At 41.8% G+C, this 22,992-nt stretch overlaps 1 protein-coding gene across 1 annotated transcript; it reads left to right on the top strand.

Moving 5' to 3' along the window:
* Positions 1 to 2,414: 2,414 nt before the first annotated feature.
* Positions 2,415 to 22,364, top strand: AKAP14 (A-kinase anchoring protein 14). The gene is made up of 6 exons (XM_063433367.1): positions 2,415 to 2,516; positions 5,836 to 6,045; positions 18,305 to 18,396; positions 19,191 to 19,370; positions 20,824 to 20,876; positions 21,417 to 22,364. The coding sequence occupies exons 2-6, from the start codon at positions 5,922 to 5,924 to the stop codon at positions 21,499 to 21,501; spliced, it is 534 nt and encodes a 177-aa protein (XP_063289437.1). The 5' UTR covers positions 2,415 to 2,516; positions 5,836 to 5,921; the 3' UTR covers positions 21,502 to 22,364.
* Positions 22,365 to 22,992: the final 628 nt, after the last annotated feature.

The following is a 22,992-nucleotide window of genomic DNA, read 5'->3' as shown; positions in this document are numbered from 1 at the left end:
ATTTTACATTTTAGACTAAAATAGCTGAATTGATAACATACCTGTGTTGTAGAATGTCTCAAATTTGGCTATTTGGGTCTAAAATGTTAAATGCATTTTGAATTCCAGATAATTTATATTATATAGGGTTATTCACTACATGTCAGGTTTTATCAAACTCTGTAAAGATCGAAAGGCAAAATCAAGGCAAAAAGCTGATCTTCCTGAACGTTCTCTCACTCTGGTATAGTCACAGCTATTTTTGGCTTAAGTTTGCCATTGAGATTTTAATTTGTAAGAATTCAGAGTTTAGTGAGTGACCCTTGTTTTTATTCACTTTAAGTGGCGCATGGTTTTTTGACTCCATGATCACAAAGTATTTATAGTAGTTTTTGACAATCCATATGAAACATAGACAACAACAAAAATCTTTAATTAAAATCTAGGTGTATATTGTTTTTATATTGAAATTGTTGTGCAGCCGTAGATTAGAGACTATTAATCAATTCTAATAAGAAGAAATGTGAAACAGATATTTTACAAAAAGCGTTGTATTGATTATTTTAAAGTAGCACAATGTGAGCATTCCAAGGAGATCACGGGATAATCTTTCGCCATCTGTGACCAAAAGTTATCAAAGCGCAGCCTAAAAAACTAAAAAGTGAAAATAATCAATTGGCTAGTAAGTGCATTGTTCCTGTCACAAGCTAATCATGTGTAGCATTCATAATACCAATTACATGTGCTACACTAGCTTCCTCTTCATTCAGATTCCAGACACTCTTCAAAATCTTCTTATATACCTCTAAATGTACCCCTAGTTGACCTGGGACCACCATTCAATTCTGAGTGGTGTAGGTTGAGCCAGGGCCGTCATCAGGGCATGACAATCATGACAGTGGTCACAGGCCCGGTGGTCCTGGGTGGCCCAGGACCAGTGAACCAGGGCCTCTCTACATTAGTTCCACCACTGCCCCTGCGGGCCCTTGGCAGCTTGTACAGTGAAGAGAGGGCCTAGGAAACGCAATTGTCAGCTTCCAGAAGCTCTCTTCAACTCTCTCAAGCTCTGACCACTACAAACAGTCTGCGTCCTCTACACACACTGCATCCACTACACAAACCCAGCTTCTTCATGGGCAGGCACTGTGGGCGGACTCAGGGGTGGGAAAAGCAGGGCTGGAAAGTATTCGCCCTCCCAACAAAAAAAGCACTAGGGAAAACATTAAATATAAAAAGTAAATCAATACATATAGCCTTGTGAATTCTAAGTGCACCAGGTTTAACCCCTTAAGGACCAAACTTCTGGAATAAAAGGGAATCATGACATGTCAGACATGTCGTGTCCTTAAGGGGTTAAAGGGTTACTCCAAGCACCATGACCACTTCAGTGATTTAAGTCTGGAGTCTGCATGTGAAGCATCTCGCTATGAAACACTGTACATATGGAGTTTAACACCTCCAGTGCCAGAGGTTTAACTTCTCCTCCGGACGGGTAATCGGGTTGTCATCAGTCAGTCCAGAATTAGGATTGCAAGCTTTCATTGCACAGAATGTCAGTCAGTGTCTGAGAGCGGTCAGCTTATAATCTCCATGTTAATTTTCCTAATTTTGTATAGCCAACCAGTTTTCCCATATTTTCTCATGTAAAAATAATTTCTGTCTTGCTAAATAATACCCTTTTTCCGTTAAGCACTGGTTAGTTATCTGATTTTTAATCCTTGACCAATCAATTACATCTTGACTAGGTCAGCTTATGATCCCATCCAAAGAATGGCGATGGCTGTGGCATCTAACTTCTGCGGCTCAGCGACACCGGTGGTGCATCACAAGGTCACCAGGGAACATCGGAGTCCAGTGGGAACCCAATAAAGGGACAAACCGCTGTTAAATGACATGATATGTCATGAGGTCCAGTGTCAGTTTTGCTGTTTTGGAAGGGAAGCTCTAGAAAGAGTGGACATAGGAGTGAGACTGCCTGTCTTCTTCCCCTGACAATATAGCAGCCATAGACAAAATATTCACTAATCATTTTCCTAGTGCAAGCTGCAGTTTTTCATGACTTGCTGCACACTGTGTATAGGTTTATAGGTTATGTGGAATAAGAAGAACATTGGAATTATGGGATAAAAATCTTTTCCTGATGAGTGATGCAGGCAGGCGCACACTAAACAGTGTGTGAAGCCAGGGAAACTTATATAAATAACTCATATAAATAAAATAAAATAGCACAGCATTTAGGTATTCATTGACATATTGTTTTTTCTATACTGGAACAATAATTTATAATAACGAAGTATTGTGTGTCTAGTTCTCTCAATACACAATTCTGTAACCATGCAGCAATTCTGCCTGCCAGTGACTGACATCTGATAATAATGAGGTTGTATAGAATTCCTGCTATTGGCTGGTTGTTAGGTCTCCTTAGTTACAGTGGTATTCAAACACTGCCTCTTGCAACCCATTACAGGTCTGCTCTGTATATCTAATGAAAGTGACACAGCTCAAATCCTGGAAGCTAAAAAAAAATAATCCGGTATGTATTTTGCTATTTTTTTGTGTTTAGTTTGTGTAACTGGGCCTTCTTGGTCATAATTTGGGATCGTTAAAAGGAAAATAGTCAATAGATTTATTAAAAGAAAAATATTACTGCACTGCAGACGTGTGCAGTATGTCTATCACACTAAGGCATACCTCCCAAGTGTCCCTATTTCGGAGGCACAGTCCCTATTTGAGCCCAAACCACTCTGACCATCTTTTCTATGCTACTGTCTGTCTTTTTTTAGTAGCTCCATGTTGTTAGTGTGTCTGAGTGTAGAACAGGGCTCCAGATTAATAATACTGCAATGGGTCTGTAAACTACAACAAATGTGTTTAGAAATCAGTCTGTGTAAATATGACACATTGTTCATGTTATACATTGCATTTAGATACATAAATTGTTATTAGTAAGTCACCTAAAATTCCTTAGAACAACCCCGCCCTTGGCCACACCCCCCACTCACCACTAAAATTAAAGAGTCGCTCTAGTCCATTTGACATGTTGAGAGGTGTGCTAATGCAGCCACATATACTGCAGCGTTGTACAACTGCTAACAAGGGGGGTTTATCAGTAAAGAGGTAGGAGTTAAGGAGTATAGATAACATAACTGCAAATTTAAGACCAAACTAATTGAACATGTTCCTAATATATTTCAAGCTCCGCTATTCTGGCCTCAAACTGGCTATTCCATTGTGAATCCCCAAAAATTTGAAATGTTTTTAATTCTTGAAAAAGAGTAAGCCATTTTAATCTTGGGAGTGCTATAAATATGCATTTAGATATGTAAACTCTAAATGTATATTCTATTATTGGTAATCATAGCTTACCCCTATGTTGTGATAACCATCTCTGGTTTGAATAACATTATTAAACCTAATTGTGATACCATAAAAAATAACATAAGCAATTATGTTATGTTAAATAGCAATTCTGATGTAATTATTCCTTGTCCAATGTTTAAAAAGCTTTGTATATTTTGATTAATAAATGAACTATCTAGCTGGGGACCTTAGAGTCACTGTAAATTAACAATTGAATCTGACATTGCTGACTTACTCTCTGATTTTCGCAAGATGCATTTATTCAGCAGGTGTTTGTTTTGGGATCTCTGATGGGTTTGGTGTGTTAGTAAAAGTGAATAGTGTTAGTGATGTGAATTCAGGACATATGGAATATGAACATATCCTTCAAGCTTTTCTAACCACCCTGATCCTAAACTATATGCTGTCTATATATAACAAAGACAATAATATGATCACTCTATCCTATTTGGAAAGTTTTGTAATGTGATTCTCTAACACCCCCATCTAATAGCAATTTAGAAGTGTTACTATCTTCTTAAACACTGTATCAAATTTAACCTATTAAACTGCTACTTTGAAAGAAACATTTTGAACTGAACATAAGGGATGATTGATAGTATAGTAGCAATTTAGAAAATATTATAATTCACGGTGGTTTTTACCTAATTTAATCACGTTTTTGTGACACGAACCCCTTTTTTTTCTTTAGGTATTTTGTTTAACTCAACTAATAATATTATAACGTGTTTTACCTTAAAATAGTGGCTTTTACACAAAAGGTTATTGTGACGGACAGCCTGGCACCCCGACTGGGTGCCTCCGCCAATCGCTGCTTTCTAGCTGTCGTTGTGTACCATAAGCACCACACCGGACACCATAAGCACCATAGCCCCTTAGCCGCCGCAGCTGGGCTTGGGTCTCGCTGTCTCTTTTCACCTTGGACCCAAGTCCAGTTAATGTGTGTGTGTATTTGTGAGTGTGTGTCTGTCAGTGTGTGTGCCTGTGAGTGAGAGTGTGTGTGTGTGTGTATTTCTATGAATGTGTGTCTGTCAGTCAGTGTGTGTATGTCTGTCAGGGCCGCCACCAGAAATTTTGGGGCCCCTGACAAAGCACAAGGTCTGGGCCCTGGCCCGCGCCTCCCCCCCCCCCCCCCCGCCTGCCAGCCCACAAGTCCACTCACAGGACTCCTACCTAGTCCGCTGACAATGATGCAGGACTGAATGTGGTATGTATAGTGGAAGTGAATTAGAATGTGTGAAATGGATGTAGTGTTTGTGTGTATTAGATACTGTTTGTGCAGTGAATGCAGAGTGTGTGTTTGTGTAGCGGATGCAGTGTGTATAGTGAACGCAGATTGTGTTTGAGTAGTGGATGTAGTGTGTGTTTGTGTAGTGTTTATGTGTACTAGATGCAATGTATTTAGTGGATGCAGTGTCTGTAGTGGATGTAGTGTGTGTATTAGACGCAGTGTCTCTGTATAGTGAATGCAGAGTGTTTGAATGTGTGGTGGATGTAGTGTGTGTACTGTGAATACAGGATGTTTGTGTAGTCGATGCTGTGTGTTAGTGTAATGAATGCAGAGTGTGTCAGTGTAGTGAATGCAGAGTGTGTGTTAGTGTAATGAATGCAGTGTGTGTTAGTGCAGTGAATGCAGTGTGTGTGTGTTAGTGTAATGAATGCAGAGTGTGTTAGTGCAGTGAATGCAGTGTGTGTGTTAGTGTAATGAATGCAGAGTGTGTGTGTGTGTTTGCTAGTGTATGCATGTAATGTAATTAATGTTACCCCCCCCTCCCTGTTTCTTACCTGCTTCAGGGAGGGGAAAAGATTCCATCCCTGGTGGTCCGGTGGCATGGTGGGGCCCCCGGCTCCCTGTATTTGCAGAGGGTGCCCAGCGGACTGCAGGAGCACTTTACAGATCTTCCCTCTCTTTAACTCCCGCGAGACGTGGTGTGTGCGCCGCGCGGAGCGTTGCCATGGTAACCCGTGGCACCACTTTAACAGCCGCACGTCTTGCGGGAGTTAGAGAGAGCTAAGATCTGTAAAGTGCTCCTGCAGTCTGCTGGGCCCCCTCTGCAAATACAGGAAGCCGGGGGGCCCACTATGCCATCATCGCTATATATATGTGCAGAAAGTAATTGTGGGGTCCTGGACTGCCAAAGCAGTCTGGGCCCCCAGGACCGCCGGGCCCGTGACAACCGTCATGGTTGTCACCCCCTGATGGCGGCCCTGATGTCTGTCAGTGTGTGTCTGTGAGTGAGAGTGTGTGTGTGTGTCTGTCAGTCAGTGTGTGTCCGTCCGTCAGTTAATGTGTGTGTATGTCTGTCAGTGAAAGTGTGTGTTGGCTAAACAGTGTGTATGTCAGTTCATACATCAGTGAGGGAATGTTTGTCAGTCAAAGTGCGTGTGGCCTTGACAGGAAGGGGTAAGAAAATTTTAAATTAGGGATGGGTGCCCGAGTTTGTTCATGCCTAGGGCAGCACACCACTGGCTCAGAGTCACAATTTTTCCCAACAGGTACACGTTTAGAAGCATATTCAGTAAGATTGGTGGTGTGAAACTGGCACGGAGCGTGGAGGGGTTCACTACATATTAGACATAGAATGGAGTCTGAAGAAAGCTACCTGGCAGCATTAAGAGAAACAGCCAGTGCCCTGGTGGAAGCTGCTATGAGAAATGCCCAGGAAACCCTGAGAAATGAACAAAATCCCTCAAGTAAAGGACCAGGTAATGTTCTATCAGGATTGTTCATTCTAAAGTGTGCATTTTGGGGCATTTAATGTGAATTGCAAACAACTCTGAATATGAAAAAAACAATCTTCAAACCAGCTATCCTGTTTAATATTATTATTGGCATTTATATAGTAGCAGCATATAGCAAATTTGACAACATGAACAACTTACTGGAGCGTAAATTATATCAGCGTCCTAACCATGCATGACCTCCTCCACCTTCTGCTGCAGCCCAACATCACTAGGAAAGGCTTGGGATATGTTTAGGAGGCTTACTAGAAGAGGGACCCAGGTGAAGAAGGGAAGAGAAAAAAGGAATTAATGGAGAAGACAGAAAAAAGAGGTGAATGTGAGAGGGACAGAAGAGAGGGACAAGCGATTAAAGGGGTAGATTAATGGGGGGGAGGGGAAGGATGGGGAGAGTAATTCAGAGAAGCAGGTGGAGAGAAGAGGAAAACAAGTGAGAAAAGGGGGGGATAAGAAGAGGGGAATGGAGTGTTATAGGAAGAGGGGCACAATTGGGTAAAGGGGGCAATTAACTTATGGCAGGTGAAGATAGATAAATAGAGGGGGTGGAGAGAGATGTAAAGGGCAGATGGGAATCGGCAGCACAGTGCACAAACACACCTGCACACATGCACATTCACACAAATGCGCTCCTGCTACTACTAAATTCACACACTAGCACTCCACAAAAATACACCATCATTTACATGCACTCACTAAGAATCTACAAAAACTTGCTCCTACACTCACTACCATTCAGCCACCCAACCAGTCACATACTCTGAATCATACATACATATAAAAGGTGGAGCTCCTAGGTAATAATTCAGCAGATATTCTGCAAAACAAGATTATACAAGAAATAGTGCAATACAGCAATCAAAAGCTTAAATAATAAAAAAGAGAGCAATGTCACTCACAAGCCTAGAGTCATACCCTCATATAGTATGCGCCTCTGGACTATTCAAGGATGTCCAAATCCTTTTCTTTATCAAAGTGATTGGTGCTTTCTTTCTCCCTCTTGGCCGGCTCCAGATGGTAGAAATGCCAGGTCAAAGAAATTTCTATCCAAGAAGTGCTTTATTAATTTAAATAAAAATCAAAACATACCGGTAAGATAAATAAATACCAGATCAATGTATGGATAGACTATGTAGTCAATAACAGAAGTCCAAAACGCGTTCCGCCTTATTAAAAGGCTTCCTCAGTTGGCTGTCATATGATTTCCTCTCTCTCTTCCACGCTTTAAATCGCCCGCTCCCCGGTTTCAGTCAATATCCCTTCCGCTTCCGGTTTGCGCTTCGTGGAACGCAATGTGCGTTCCAACGTTCTCGATCCTCGTCCTGCTTCCTAATGGAACGCAACGTGCGTTCCAGCATCCTTGCTCATCATTTCACTTCCTGATATAACATTTCGGCTGACAGTTTCAACTTTATTAGTGGGGCACAATCCTAACCTGTGTATGGGACACACTTAAGTTCCAAAGTCATTCCTTTAATCAATAAATAGTAAAGATATAATATTTTGATACCCCAAATGTTTTGAATTTTGTTAGCTTATACATATATCTACATACTAATATAGTTCTTTACATTTATTCAAAACAAAATTCAAAATAATTAAAATATAATCCATTTACACTTTATATAAATCTTGTTTCATTTTTGGCACATACTTTAAATAGTGAGGGTTTTCTATTAAGCTCATCCAATAAAATGTTCTAAAATAAGCAATTCTAAAAAACATGAAATCCTAAAATTCAAAGAAATATATAAAAAAGGGAGATAAATTAAAACCAAATAGTGAGATAATTAAAAGTGTCTAAGAAAAAACACTGTTTAAAAGACAATACTAGTTCGTAAAATGGCATAATTCAAAATCATTGTTTAACCCATGCGGTGTCATAGTGTTAAAATTTAAAGATGAATTTAATTTCTTCCCTTCCTATTTTTATTTTTTTAATTTTTTTAAATTCTTTATTTTCTTAGTGCATGGCTTAATAACATACATGCTTGTCTTGCCACAACAGCTGTGACAAGCAATCTCAAGTATGCATCTGAATACAGTGTCAAAGCATGTGAAAACATTATACAGGTGGGGGCGGGGCCTGACCGCCGACGGGATCAGACGTGCTCCGTCTGAGCTCCCGCTTCGGGGCCTGAATATCGGAGCCAACTAGGAGCCAAAAGCAACCATAGTCCCTTACTTGTGCCCACGGCGACCTTCAGCTGCTGGGGCACACAGGGATATCTCTCATGACCCTGACTGGCATCCAAAGTAACCCGACGGGGCCTGAAGCTCGTTGGAGCTTGAGCCGGGAAGGGACGGCCGCTTTCCCGGGTCTCCAGCCGGCGTCTCGCTTACCTCCCCCCCCTCTGGACCGGGGGGGTTATCCTGGTCTCCACGGGCTGCTACTGTCACACTAATCTGGGCCCAAACATCTGCCCCGCTGCAGAAGGCTTAACGGGCAGGGCCCATCAAGATGGCCGCCGCACGTCAGCCATCTGCGCGACCCGCAAGCACGAACAAGCTGACCACGGGAGAACCCATCCAACACCAACCGACCATCATGACCGCTTGCATGAAAACAACGCACAGACTCAGGTGCAAACAACTAACAAACAACTAACAACAAGCAGAGCAAAATGGGGCACAAAAAGGGCGAAACCCTACTGGACTATCTTTCTAACGCAGACTCACTGCTGCACATGGGGGGCCTGCTCAAGCTGCAGTACACTCGAAAGAGGTACCTGGCACAAAAGCTACAGACAAGACGACGCCACTGCCATAGTCTGAACCAACACACCCGGACACCCTACTATCACCCACCAAAGGGGACCCATACCTCTTTTGTGAGGGCACATCACTCCACACTCCGGGAACGGGACTTCTTTATTACCGAGGACACCGGGACGAGCCACTGGAACAATGCACCATGCGGACACTTAATCGCTCAAGCCAGCCTCCAAGCCAGGGTATCGGATGAGCGGGGACCGGCAACCGAGCACAAGCTGATGGACTACCCCACTAAGACCCCACTTACCTGCTTACATACACAGAATCACCAACGCACCACAACACAGAACAGACACACACAGGCACCCACGCGATGGCACACATACCTGCCCCGAACTAATCGCACCTCACTGCACGACATCCAGGGAACACCCCTGCCGACAGGTACTGCGACTCCACACACTGTACGAGCTGATACCCGTGGCCCTTTAACTCCCTAGAACAGACACTCGCCAAAACGCAGTGATCCAACACCTACACAAAGGGACACTATAGCCCAGCATACGCAAGTTCTTCCTGACAGGCAACACAAACACCTACCATAATGCAAGTAACACAAGTAGAACTGCATTTTCCTATCCGAGCTGCACGGCACAATCTAGCATAACTTGAAATGTAAACTTGCGGTCTAGCCTATTATATGTTATGATGATTTAGACCAGATGTCATTGTATAAAATGCATGTCCCTCTCTTAAGCATAGATAAGCATAACCAAACCAATATCGAGAAACTGAAACGATGACACTCAACTGAAACGATGAACACTAATCTTAAGCTACTGAACTAAACGTGTTTCTAATTTACAATTGCATTGAACAATCAAATGTCTACGCTAATCGAGCACCTAAACTATTGCAATTCTAACTAAAAAATGTGCCTGACAATCGATTACCACAACCTGTAATGCAAATGTTCACTAATGTACCCTGATGTCGCTGTTGTGGCGCACCAAGGCGTATTGTTACTTTTGTGCACACCAAAAATAAAGACTTAAAAAAAAAAAAAAAAAAAAAAACATTATACAGGTTTATAAGATTGGTACACAAGTTAAACTAAGCACTTTTTTCTATATAGTAGACAAGTTAGGTGACACGCCCAGGGTTGTGCTGTTGCAGACAGGTGTGGTGGGTTGTGTGTTGGTTCCCTGGGATACTCCAGGTTTGGGTGTCTGTGATTGCTCGTGGTTGCCAAGTGTGGCTTTACTTGGGGGCCTAAGAGCATACATGCTTGTTACAGGTTTGGGTCAGGCTTGTGGTGTCAGATGTCAGTGAGTACCTGTCTATGGGCCCCCGTTTTAGGTTTTAGTTTGTGTTTGATCAGGTGTGTGTGGGGTTCCGCGTTGCAGGGTACTGCCTGTGGCATCTTGACTATTTCCCCTTACCTTGGGGGTGGCGGGGAGACGGAGGGGTGTATCTAAGGTGGGTGCCATCAATTTGTCTGTTGTGTAGGCCTGTTTGGTGTGGTTGGGTGCATGGGTACCTCCTGTAAGTAGTGGTAGGGTTTAGGAACAAATTTATACTGGTGTTAACAGGTAAACAAAAAGTAATAATACATGCATATACATCTCATGGGGAGGGAGGGGTGCATGGGATGGGTTATGCAATGGTGTAGGCACTTGAGGGGATCTCAACCGAGTTTCGGTAAAGTCTTGGTCCGCATCGGAAATTGTTCCCGAGGTATATGCGTTGTTTTTAGGCTCAGCCTTTGAACATAGTTAGGTGTTTGTAGATTGTCGGTTTCTCGTTATCTGGGTCGGCGTTAGGTCGTCTTCTGGTTCCCGATTTTCTATTTGACTTGCAGGTGTGGGGTTAAGATGCGAAGGTTGCAGTCCCATTGCAGATAGGAAGGCTGGTGCTCCGGACAGGGTTGTGAGGTTATGGGTAGTCCCATTGTGGTGTACTAGCAGTGAGCCAGTGCGTCCCCATCTGTAGGCTATGTCAGCAGCGCGTAGTGAGGCTGTGACTGGCCCGAATGTTTTACGCCTTAGTAGTGTGGCTCTGGTGAGGTCCTGAAAGAAAGTCAATTGGGAGCTCTCGAAGGCCAGATGCGTTTTACCCTTCAGGGCTGTCATTATCTGTATCTTGTCCTGTATCGACATGCAGCGCAGGATTACATCTCTGGGTGTGCTGGGGGGGATTCGTACCGTGCTTGCGACCCGGTAGATCCCGTCTAGGACTAGTTTCTTGGCGATAGCTTGAGGGAGGATCGTGGCGAGGAGTCGCCTCGCATAGTGTGCTAGTTCCTCGGTTGGGACTGTGGTGGGTACTCCCCTGATTTTAATGTGGGTTTGGCGTTGTCTATCCTCAAGGGACATGAGTTGGGCAGCTAGGACATGTTGTTCCATTTGTATTTGTTGGACTGTGTCTTTAAGGCTGGAGACCTCATCCTGAACGACTTTGATGTCTGCCTCTGCCGTTCCAACACGTTCTGTTACTTGTGATATGTCTGCCTTAACCCTTGCGACATCGGCCGCTAGTAAGTTTTGTATATTTGCCCATAGTGCTTTTAAGTCCCCTTTGGTGGTGGGGGCTGAATCATCTAGGGGTTCTGGTGGTGGTGTTTGGTCAGCCAGGGGGGTCGCCGCTGTGCTCGGCTCATCTCCGTGCGGGTCGGAGGTCAGGCTGCTGGCGTGGAGTGGAGTGGCCTGGGCCGGTTCAGGGTGTGTAGGCCGGAGGAGCATCTCTCCGATATCCCTATCTTGTGTGCAGTGGCCGGTTGCGGGTTTTTGTGAGCGGCGGCCCATTTCTGTTTTGCTTGCGGCCGCGTTGAGAGGAGGGAGTTCCGGGTAGATCCCGCCGAGGAAGGCCTCTAGGCCCAGGATTGGAGTGGCGCGGTAGGCCGCAGCTTTGAGTTTGCGTCTGGGTTGTTTGGGTGCCTGAAAGAAAGGCATGAAACGGTGCAGGGTGCTTGCTGGTAGGTGCTGGGTGTTTTTGGTGGGTAGATGGGGCTTGATGGGGTTGATTTTTGGCAGATTGTGGTAGATTTTGGAGGAGCAAGCTTTGATGGCGTCTATTCAGGATGGCTGCCAGGCTCCGCCCCCCCCCTTTCCTATTTTTTTAATATAATCTCCTCCTCTCCAATCTTTTTTTACAAGTTTAATGGCACTAAAAAACATTCCTTTAGGGTTTTGATTATGAGCTATTTTAAAATGGTTTGAGATGCTATGTGTCTCTACTCCATTTCTTATATTTCTTATATGTTCTGCCACTCTTGTATTTAAATTACGGATTGGTCGACCTACATATAGGAGGTTGCATGGACACTTTAAAATATAAATTACTGGGGGGCGGAGCTTAGCATCCGGACAGAGCGGTTGTGCTGTACCTCAGCTCCTGCTACACTCGGCACTTTTCGGGGATAACCCCCCCCAAAAAACCGGCACAATCGCACACTGGACAGCTCCTAGCATGACGGGGACACCCGGGGGTATCAACCGATACCAAACTCAAGCCTGTAATCCCTCGGAGACCACACACAACACCCGGAGGCCTACCGGAGATCGGGCAGCGGGGAGACGGCCGCTCCCCAGGCTGACTGACCTGGACAAGGATCCCTCGAGAGAGTCATCTCCTACCCCCCCCCCCCCCTCTGGACCGATGGGGGACATCTCGGTCCACATCAAGCGACTGGAATAGCAACCACGAGCAAACCATGTTAATCTACACACTGCAACATCAGGGCAGCCAAACACATGGCGTACCCAAGATGGCGGCGGTAAGAAAACCACACGGACCAAAACGCTTACCTGAGATTGGGGATCACAGCGACATCCAACTGCGCATAGACGCAGCTTTTGACAGATTCTGGTACAAACTGGAACAAAGGCTTCAAGCATCGATGGCAAACAAGCTACCCCAGCCGACGGCGAACAGACTGAACCAAACACACGGTGTGCGGAGACAGGCGACACCGCAAACGCAGCCAGGCCGCAAGTCTGGAACGAGGAACGCGGGGAAGAAGCGCCCCACTCCGGGCACAGCAACTACCCCCAAGATGACCGCGCAAGCAAGCAGCCCGCCCAGGCCGGGTGCCAGGAGGAAAATGCCTCCACAGCATCGACCACCCTGCAGGAGGAATGCCCGCCGCTGGCGGCGACAGAAAACCGGCTCCAACTACACCCGTTATGGGAATGCCTCGACCTCACAGAGCCATCGAGCCAGTGGTCAGACGATGCCACCCTCAAAGTGGGCCTGGGGCTGGAGGGGGTCCTCACCCTGCAATGACCGCTCCGACACCGCCTACCTCTTAACTCCTGAAGACAACCTGCTGCGCACCGGCATGGGCTGAGCGGGACTGATATATGGACACACAGTACTGGTTAACGCTCTCTCCACACCTTTATTTTTTCTTTCTGCCTTACCTGTGCCAGATGACGCGCTATGCCTTTACTTACTACCTTTTAGCCATTACCTTTATCGCAGCCAACGCTATAACCACAATGTAATCCATTGGCATGTTGTACTAGATAGAAGGGCAGAACATATGGGCCCACTATTAGCCATGAGACCATTCCCATAGCACAGGCAGCTTTATTGACCCTGTTAGTCTAGCATAACTCAATATGAGATGTAATCATTACCGAAAGCATGTTTCCTAACCTATACTGTCGCTGAGAGCTGCATGTCTAGGATGAGATGTATAGATCCTTTAAACTAAAATGCCGCTGACTCTGTTTCACATACCCCGGGTACGACAGGCAAACCAAAGTCTAGACTTAATGCGTAATACAGATGTAGGGAGCACTATGTCGACAGGATTTAGTTTGACCTGCCCAGCTACCTACTAAGCATCATTCATTTATTTTATGTTATGTTACTTTGTTTCGTTTCACTTAACTAAGCCTGTATCGCTATGTTTATTCAAGTTTAAAAATAAATTAAAATATGGCAGTCTTTCTTAGGAGTGTAGCTCAAACCATCTTGTTATCATTAACGTGTGTTATCCCTCAATAGCTCCTTTTTCTATTCTGTACCCGATAACGCATATGCCATAATAAAAGAAAGATTTACAAAAAAAAAATATATATATATAAATTACTCCCTTGGAATACTCTGAATCGATCATATTTACCTACCCATCCAGTCAGCCCCACCTCACCTCCCAGTCATACCCTCACACCCTGTCCAATTTACACACTTACCCACAGAACGCCACCTCCCCCCACCCATCGTGCACACATTGCCATCAAACTGCCCACCGAGTCACGTTCACCATCCATCCACATACCCCATACTACTTACAGTCATCCATCCAATCATATACATCAAGGATCATAAAGATGATGGGCTAGGGTGCATTGAGGAATCTGACCTTGGGGAAGCAGATTAGGTAAATTCGGCCCTGATTACAAATGTTAATAGGAACAATAGGTTAATGTTGTGCTTATTCACAAGAAAGAATTTTAGCAAATTAAATCCTTTAACCCCTTAAGGACCAAACTTCTGGAATAAAAGGGAATCATGACATGTCACACATGTCATGTGTCCTTAACCCCTTCACGACGGGTGACGGACGAGGTCCGTCATCCTGGGGATGCCCTTAACGACGGGTGACGGACCTCGTCCGTCACGCGGTAAAATTAACCCCAGATCGCCGCAATCGCGGCGATCGTGGGGTTAATGGTGCTCCGGTCTGCCTCTGCATTAGAGGCAGACTGGGAGCACCGGATCGGGCTGTCCCAGCTCATGTGCCCGCTCTGACAGCATGTCAGAGCGGGCACATGTGCTCTGTATACTCACCTCCGCCTCCCTGCACTTCCGGGTTCACTGTGAAGTGCAGGGAGCCAGATCAGTGATGATCCTGCCCCCTGGTGTTAAAAAAAAAAGTTAAATTAAAATCCCACCCCCCTTTACCCATATTAATAAAAAATTAACCCCTTCCCTGCCAATTGATCACTGACTACAGTGATCAATTGGCAGGGATTACATTTTAATATGATCTGATTTTTTTTTTTAACCCCTGAGGGTTAATTCTTTTTTTTTTTAACCCTCAGGGGTTAAATTTATTTTATTAATTAATTTAAATATTTTAAAATGATAAATTTAGCTAGCTGGGGAGGGTGGAAGTTAGTGGGGAATTGGGGGATTTAGTGTTAGGCTAACTAGGGGTTAACGTTAAAAAAAGTTTTAAAATAAGCTTTAAAAAGTTAAAAAATTAAGTAAAAAAAAAGTTTTAATAACGTTTAAGTAAAAAATAAAAAAAAATAAACCCTTTACCCAGTCCAAATAAAAATTAACCCCTTACCTGCCAGTCTATCACTGCCTACAGTGATCAAAATACAGATCACAGTATTATACTGTGATCTAATTTTTTTTTAACCCCTGACGATTAACTTTTATTTATTTTTTAACCCTCAGGGGTTAAATTAATTTAATTAACCAATTTAAATATTGTATAATTAAATATTTTGCTAGCTGGGGTGGGTGGGAGTTATGGGAAAATGGGGAATTACTGTTAGTGCTGCTTACTGCTAGTTAGGGGTTAACGGTAAAAGAAAAAGCTTAGAAAAATGTTAAATCTGTAAAAAAAAAGTTTTACGAAAGTTTAGGAAACTTTAAAAAAATGAATAAGCAAAACAAAAGTTTAAAAAATAGTTTTAAAAAGTAAAAAAAGTTTTAAAAAGTTACAAAATTAATTTAATAACGCTCATTACCACTACACCTGGTACAAGCTAGCGGAAAAATGATCCCACGCTAAGGTTCAAAATATGTCTTTTGAAATACCCTGGGATGTCTTCTTTAAGAAATGGTATGGCTTTATGGGGTATTTGGATTATATAGCCTGGTAAAATACTCTAAAATGGGACATGGGCACAGCGTAAAAATTTAAAGTTTGAAAAAAAATGGAATGGCTGTGTCCCAAATGTGCCCCTCCGATGTCCACATATACCTGGCAAAGGTACATACGGGGGTATTTTTGTACTCAGCCGACATAGCTGAGCAACATATAAAGTATTATAGAGTGGTGGTACACATAAGGTTTGCAAAATATACTGTGCAAACTCACTTTGTGTGTCAAAAAGGCAGAAAAAACGCTTATTACCACTACACCTGGTACAAGCTAGCGGAAAAATGATCCCACACTAATTTTCAAAATATGCCTTTTGAAATACCCTGGGATGTCTTCTTTAAGAAATGGTATGGCTTTATGGGGTATTTGGATTATATAGCCTGGTAAAATACTCTAAAATGGGACATGGGCACAGCGTAAAAATTTAAAGTTTGAAAAAAAATGGAATGGCTGTGTCCCAAATGTGCCCCTCCGATGTCCACATATACCTGGCAAAGGTACATACGGGGGTATTTTTGTACTCAGCCGACACAGCTGAGCAACATATAAAGTATTATAGAGTGGTGGTACACATAAGGTTTGCAAAATATACTGTGCAAACTCACTTTGTGTGTCAAAAAGGCAGAAAAAACGCTTATTACCACTACACCTGGTACAAGCTAGCGGAAAAATTATCCCACGCTAAGGTTCAAAATATGCCTTTTGAAATACCCTGGGGTGTCTACTTTAAGAAATGGTAGGCCTTTGTGGGGTAGTTTGAATTTAAAACTTACGAAGATGCTTGGAAATTGCACATAGGCCCAGCGTCAAAATTCAAAGTTCTGTAAAAACTGATATGGCTTGGTCTCCAATATGCCACTGTAGCTTCACAAAATAGTGCCAAAGACATTCATTGGGGATGTCTTTTTACTCAGAAGACTTAGCTGAGCATAATTTGGGGGGTTTGAACTTAGTGGCACATATGAAATATACAAAATGCCCAGCAAAAATGCAATCCGTATGTAAAAAATGCACAAAATTATTTTTTACCACATACTTTGGCATGTAATGGTAAAAAAATGGGGGCATGTTAAGGCACAATATGCACCTTATGAGATACCCTGGAGTGTCTACTTTTACAAATGGTAGGCCTTTGTGGGGGTTTTTGAACAGTCAAACTGTTATAATACCCCAAATGGAAGCATAGGCTCATTAAATCCGTCTCTCAAAATTCTACTGTGAATACTGAAAAGGACAGGTCTCCTGTATGGCACTGTAGCTTCACGAAATAGTGCCATAGACATACAATGGGGGTGTCCTTTTACTCAGAAGACTTAGCTGAGCATAATTTGGGGGGTTTGAACTTAGTGGCACATATGAAATATACAAAATGCCCAGCAAAAATGCAATCCGTATGTAAAAAATGCACAAAATTATTTTTTACCACATACTTTGGCATGTAATGGTAAAAAAATGGGGGCATGTTAAGGCACAATATGCACCTTATGAGATACCCTGGAGTGTCTACTTTTACAAATGGTAGGCCTTTGTTGGGGTTTTTGAACAGTCAAACTGTTATAATACCCCAAATGGAAGCATAGGCTCATTAAATCCGTCTCTCAAAATTCTACTGTGAATACTGAAAAGGACAGGTCTCCTATATGGCACTGTAGCTTCACAAAATAGTGCCAAAGACATACAATGGGGGTACCGTTGTACTCAGCAGAAGTAACTGAACACATAATAAAACTTTGTACAGGAATAGCACACACCAACTTTACAAAATACACATGAGAAGTTCTTTGTTATACGTTTGTGTGCGAAAACCCCCCAAAAACACAATTTTACTCCAATATTTAGCAGAGGTTGGCGGTAAAATGGCTACGTAGAAAGTGTCAAAACAACCTTAGGTAAATAGCCTGTGATGTCTACTTTATATAAATATATACTTTTGTGTGGCAATTTTGTTTTATTTTATGGCTATTAGGCTTACAAGACAAACATACCAAATTCTAAAATCGCTCCACATTAAAATTTTATTTTACTCCTTGTGCTTTGTGACCTGTAACTACCAAAAAAAACTTAAAATCCCAGACACATTATATATTCTGTAAATCAGAACAAATAAATGAATTTATTTTTAATTACTTTCCTTAACCTGCACTAATTATGCACACATTATGATTGCAAAAACTGTAAAAAAAAACAATATTTTTCATTTTTTTTGCATTTTTCTGTATTTTTTTTATAATAAGTAAGCATTTATATATATATATGTTATATCAAATTAAAGCCCTTTCTGTCCTTTAAAAAACAGTATATAATATGTGTCGGTGCAATAAATGAGAGAGATGCAAATTGCAGTTGAACGCAAACAGCAAGAAAATGCAAAAATTGCTTGTGTCATTAAGCGTAAGTCAAGCTTCTGAAGCTCTGTCCTTAAGGGGTTAAGGGGTTAAACAAGTTGTCTAATAGAGTCGACTATAGCTGAGATGGAGAATTTTTCCAACACCACTATTTAATGATTAATTATTGCCATTCACATTTAATTAACTTAATTCAGTGTGTCTGGTTTAGTAATTTTGCTAAAATTTTTAATTAATGTTAGGTTTCCAGTAATTGTGTGAATGACTTGGATGCTGCTGGTCCATTTTTAATGCTTATATAAATTGTTATTTTCAGATCCGGATTTTCCATTCCAAAACTTTCCGTGGGTCCCCTGCAAAGATTTTTCTGTGGAGCTGGGAATGAAGCAGATTGAAGAATATATTTCTGTAAGATTGTATTTGGGTGAGAGGATTTACATGGGGCATAAATGTCACTGACATATATATATATTGCTTTAGAATACGTGATAATTAAATTCAGACAAGGCAAAGCCAGGGCAAATTTGGTAAATAAAAAGTGGAAATACAAACACTGTTTAATTTCCGTCTGTGTATGGTTTCTCTACTCTGAGTGCCGGCAAAGGACAGAGTTTGTAACAATGATTGACAGGAAGCAAAGATGGAAGCGCCCAGTTGCAGGATAAAGAGATGTGAATTTCTACATTTAATTTTGTTTTGCACACCTCCTAAATACATATATTTGAAATATAGGGATAAGTAAACATAATGTTGATAATTCTGGAAAGTGGAAGTACCCTGCCATATTCAATTTTCCATAGAGTGATATACTCCAAGTCATAAAAATAAATGGGGATTTTAGTTAAACTGACCTTTTCATTAGCCTCAAACAGATGCTTCAAAAATGCTCAAATAACTTTTTCACTTCAGAGAAAGCTCTCCACATTTATTAATGAGGATCTGTACCCTTACACTGCTATTTATGGTGCTCTAGTTTTGGGGATCATGGAGGCTAGTGACTCCAGTGACAGGTACCCCTTCTTCTTTTCTCATACAAGGGGTGCCTAAGATCACTGAAGCTACAGACAACCTTTAGATAATCCCCCAGGATCTTCCCCATACACAAAAAGGGAGGCCTGCTAGATGGTAAAGTTACTGTCACAGCAAAATGTAAATACAGTACAATGTTCTCAGAGAACCTTCTGCCTTGTTTATTTTATTAGACGTGGGAACTTCATGAAAGCTGGCTACACTGCACCGACTTCCTGAAAGATGAGGAGATTGAGTTCAGCAAACTGTTCCATTATAGAACACGATGGAGTATCCCGACTCGACGGAAACCCATCCCCAGGGCAACCGCATGTATCTACTTTACGATCCAGATTTCCAAAATCAAACCCAATGTAAGTCTACTGCTTGTTCTTTTTCCTTAGACAAGATCATAAATGGGTCAGGACAATTTAAAAGAACACATTAGTCGGAAGCAAACTTTAGTAGTGGAGCCTGAGGTTCCTACTTTAACATATGGTAGTCCTGTCCATCGGTCACAAACTGACCTGTTTATCACGATATTGGAAAATACTTATTTTAACTTATGTCTCCTTTTCCTTCTTAACCTTTATAACTGAGCCTCAGTATAAACTCTATGGAACCCAACTATGGGCTCATTTACTAAACGTGCCTCACTGCATTATACAAAATGTATCATGCTTATTCTTCAAGGGTGCGCTTTGTTGGCATACCTGTGCTACGAGGGCCTATTAAACCCCTGGGTTTATGTCATATATATTAGTGATTGCTCTGTAGCTATTGGATTTCAACAATATATATTTTAACAGCACCTGAAATTTTGTTTCAATGCCAGATAATAAAAAGAGAAACAAACACACCAAAGCACTTATTATTAGAAATGCCCTCATTGAATGGGTTGCATGGGTTTTATTTTTTTGTTTGTGGGTACATCTAAAAACAGCTGGAAAATAGATCTCTTGCCTGCTGCCTTTGCAAGATCTCATTTTAACCCTGCCCAGACTCTCTGTGGCTGTCCAATCACAGCCTTCCCAATGCAACTCAATGAGAAGTCTTTGCAAGCCAAGTGCTCTGGGCAATTGCTGCCTCTTGAGTTCAGAGCAAATAAACTAACAAAACCAGGAAGTAACAGGACCTATTATTTGATTGAAAAGCCAGGGGGGTGTAACCAGTATAATTTATAAAAATGTCAATTTCTATTGAAATTTGAACTTTTTGTTTAAAAAAAAAAAAAAAAAAAAAAGGAACACTCTTCACACATTTCAGCAAGCCCAAGTGTTTTAAGGTGTTTGGAGCTTCCCCTTACCAGTATACATTCTTGGAATATCCACATCTGCTGTAAGTGTACAGATTGTGTGCTACCTTTTGTAGTGCATCACCAACACGTTATGTGGGCCCATGATTTTGATAGGTATTCTCAATGTATTCTCACCTGATTGTAAACGTGTCAAAAACTCTTTTGAAAAAAAGATAAAAAACCCCAAAACAAAACAATTAAAAAAAACTTATGAGGTTATATGAAGACATACAGAGCTGAAGAAATACCAGTGGGAGAGGCAGCATAGCAGTTCAGATAAAGTGAGTACGGAATGGTACAGAAGGGGAAAGAGGAGTAAGAGAGAAAGATTTAAAAAAAATATATAAATCTATTGCTGAAAGGTGGGAGCATCAAACTCTTTAGATAGGTTTGGAGGATTAGGATTTTGATGCTTTCTGAGTAATGTTCTTACATTTTGTAACGAAGTCTTTAGTAAACTGCAGTGACATATCTCCTGTCTGAACTCTTGTCCCTGTTATGGTACTTACATTCTCTTTCCTTGTTTGCAGACTTTTCCAGTGGAGGTATTTTTTATATTTGAATCAACTAGACTTGTACACAGGTATGTCAGTCTAAATGTTTCATTTTACATCAGTTAAACACAGTCAATGCGTTGTATTAAACAGGTTAACATAAACATGCTTTAAAAATAAATTAATTAAAACATTAGCTGAATTGAAGAATGTTTCAAACTTCTCTGTTGTGGCCCAAAACTGGAAATTCACTTTGCATCCCAGACAGTTCACATTTTGGTAAATAGCTCAATTTAAAGACGCAGTCAGTCAACTTTAACTGTCTCCATCTCCATGGCCTGCTTAACAATATGTAAACCGACTCCAATCGCCAGGGGACAGAATAATCTAAACATCTCTGCATAATGTGTTTTACTTTTAGATTAATATTTTATAAAAGGGGAAAATATATTACCCAAATTGGGAAACATGGACTGTTCGGATTATGAAATGGATAAAAAAATAATAATCAAATAATGGTAAACAGACATGCAACTATTATGAGTAGATACTTTTTAATTTACAATTTTTATAGGTAGGTTCAGTCTCCACCTAATCACTTATTCTGTACTTACTTCTTTCTGCCACAGGCCTGGACAGACAAGAGTTCGAGAAAAATGGCTAAAGGACATTATTGAAAGCAAGATTATTATGATGGACAGTATCACATTCTAATTGTATTCTCAATCATAAAGTAAAGAACAATGTGCAAACAAATTACGCAGAAATATATAGCATTTATTTTAGACAATTTACAGAAATACGGGGCTTTTCAAAAGATTCAAGCGAGTCTAATAGCAGACATTAGGAGGCGCTCTCCAGAGACGTGCGCTCTGGAATAATGCACACACACCTCCTCCAGGGAGCCTCTACAAACTCCAGTCATATTGATGGTATGCTGCCTGTGAATGGAAGGATACACTACTTAATGAAGAAAGCAGGATTGCTGAGAAGTGGAGACATTCCTTGCATATATAATGGTTTTCCTATTACACTCAAACCCTGTATGTATGTATTCATGAATATCAAGGTCCAGAATACCAATACTAGCTTACTGATCTGAACGCTATCTAGAACCCCTACCCAATATGAACAGTATTTCAGTTTTGCTTCATAGAATGTCAGTGGTTTTGGATGTCACTGCAAATTCGGGTGTCTATTTAAGTGGATGGTGTGGGTGTTTATTTTTTACAGCTGCAAAATGCACATACCATGGGAGGACTACGTATGGCTTGCCGCTCAGCATATTTCTCACCAACTAAAAATATATGATCTGGAAGAACACTTTAAAGCGTCTCAATTCCACCCCAATTGATCAGACCCAGGGGTACATTTAATCATTCGATTAGTTCAACTATCACCAAATATTTAAGTACCAGTAAAGTCATCTTAATGAATTGGTCTGGATGCAGTAATCTACTCACTTTAACTCTGCGATGTAAAACACTGCAGTTTTCTAGAAACTGCAATATTTCCACATTGCAGGGCTCAATATACCTCTAGTGACCATCTTCCTGGGATGAACCACACAAACCTAGATGAATCAAAGAGATGAATGGTGTAATGGAAAATTGTTGTCCAGTTTCATTCTTATTATCATGATTGCAACCAAATCTTTTTACCCCTCTCCTACGCTAGGGAGTTCCATGCTGACCTACACAGAGTGGGCTTTAATGCTTTTAGGATGGCATGCAACACCCTGCAGTTTTGTTGTTAGTAGGGTTGAATTCCTGCTTTTGGTTCAATAGATACCTGGGGTTGTCCTCTGTCAGCTGGCCCCAGACTTTTTGATTATCTGCCTGCAGTGCTGGAAGTCAAGAGATTGCAATGTGCGCAGAGTTAAATTCCTGCTCATACCAAGAGACCCAGGTATTGATGGATGCATGGGACTTCTCTCTGTTGGCCCCAGACTGACCAATTAACCACTCAGTCTTTCCCCAGTCAATTATGACAGGTGCTGGGTTTTGCACTGATCACAGTGTAATCGGCTGGGAAGCAGGCTACATTGCATGTAACTATGAAAACAGCCAGCAGATGACGGTCACAAACCACTTAATAGAAGATCTATTTTCTAATCACAGATTTGATAACAACATAGGATTTCTTCAGGGTTAGGGTATGGTTAGCTGGAGGGTTACTGCTGTTTTAGGGATAGTGTAGGGTTAA

Source organism: Pelobates fuscus, chromosome 9 (assembly GCF_036172605.1).
Source record: "Pelobates fuscus isolate aPelFus1 chromosome 9, aPelFus1.pri, whole genome shotgun sequence".
Lineage (NCBI taxonomy): Eukaryota > Metazoa > Chordata > Amphibia > Anura > Pelobatidae > Pelobates > Pelobates fuscus.
Note: the sequence above shows the minus strand (reverse complement) of the source record. Positions and strands in the feature narration are given on the sequence as shown.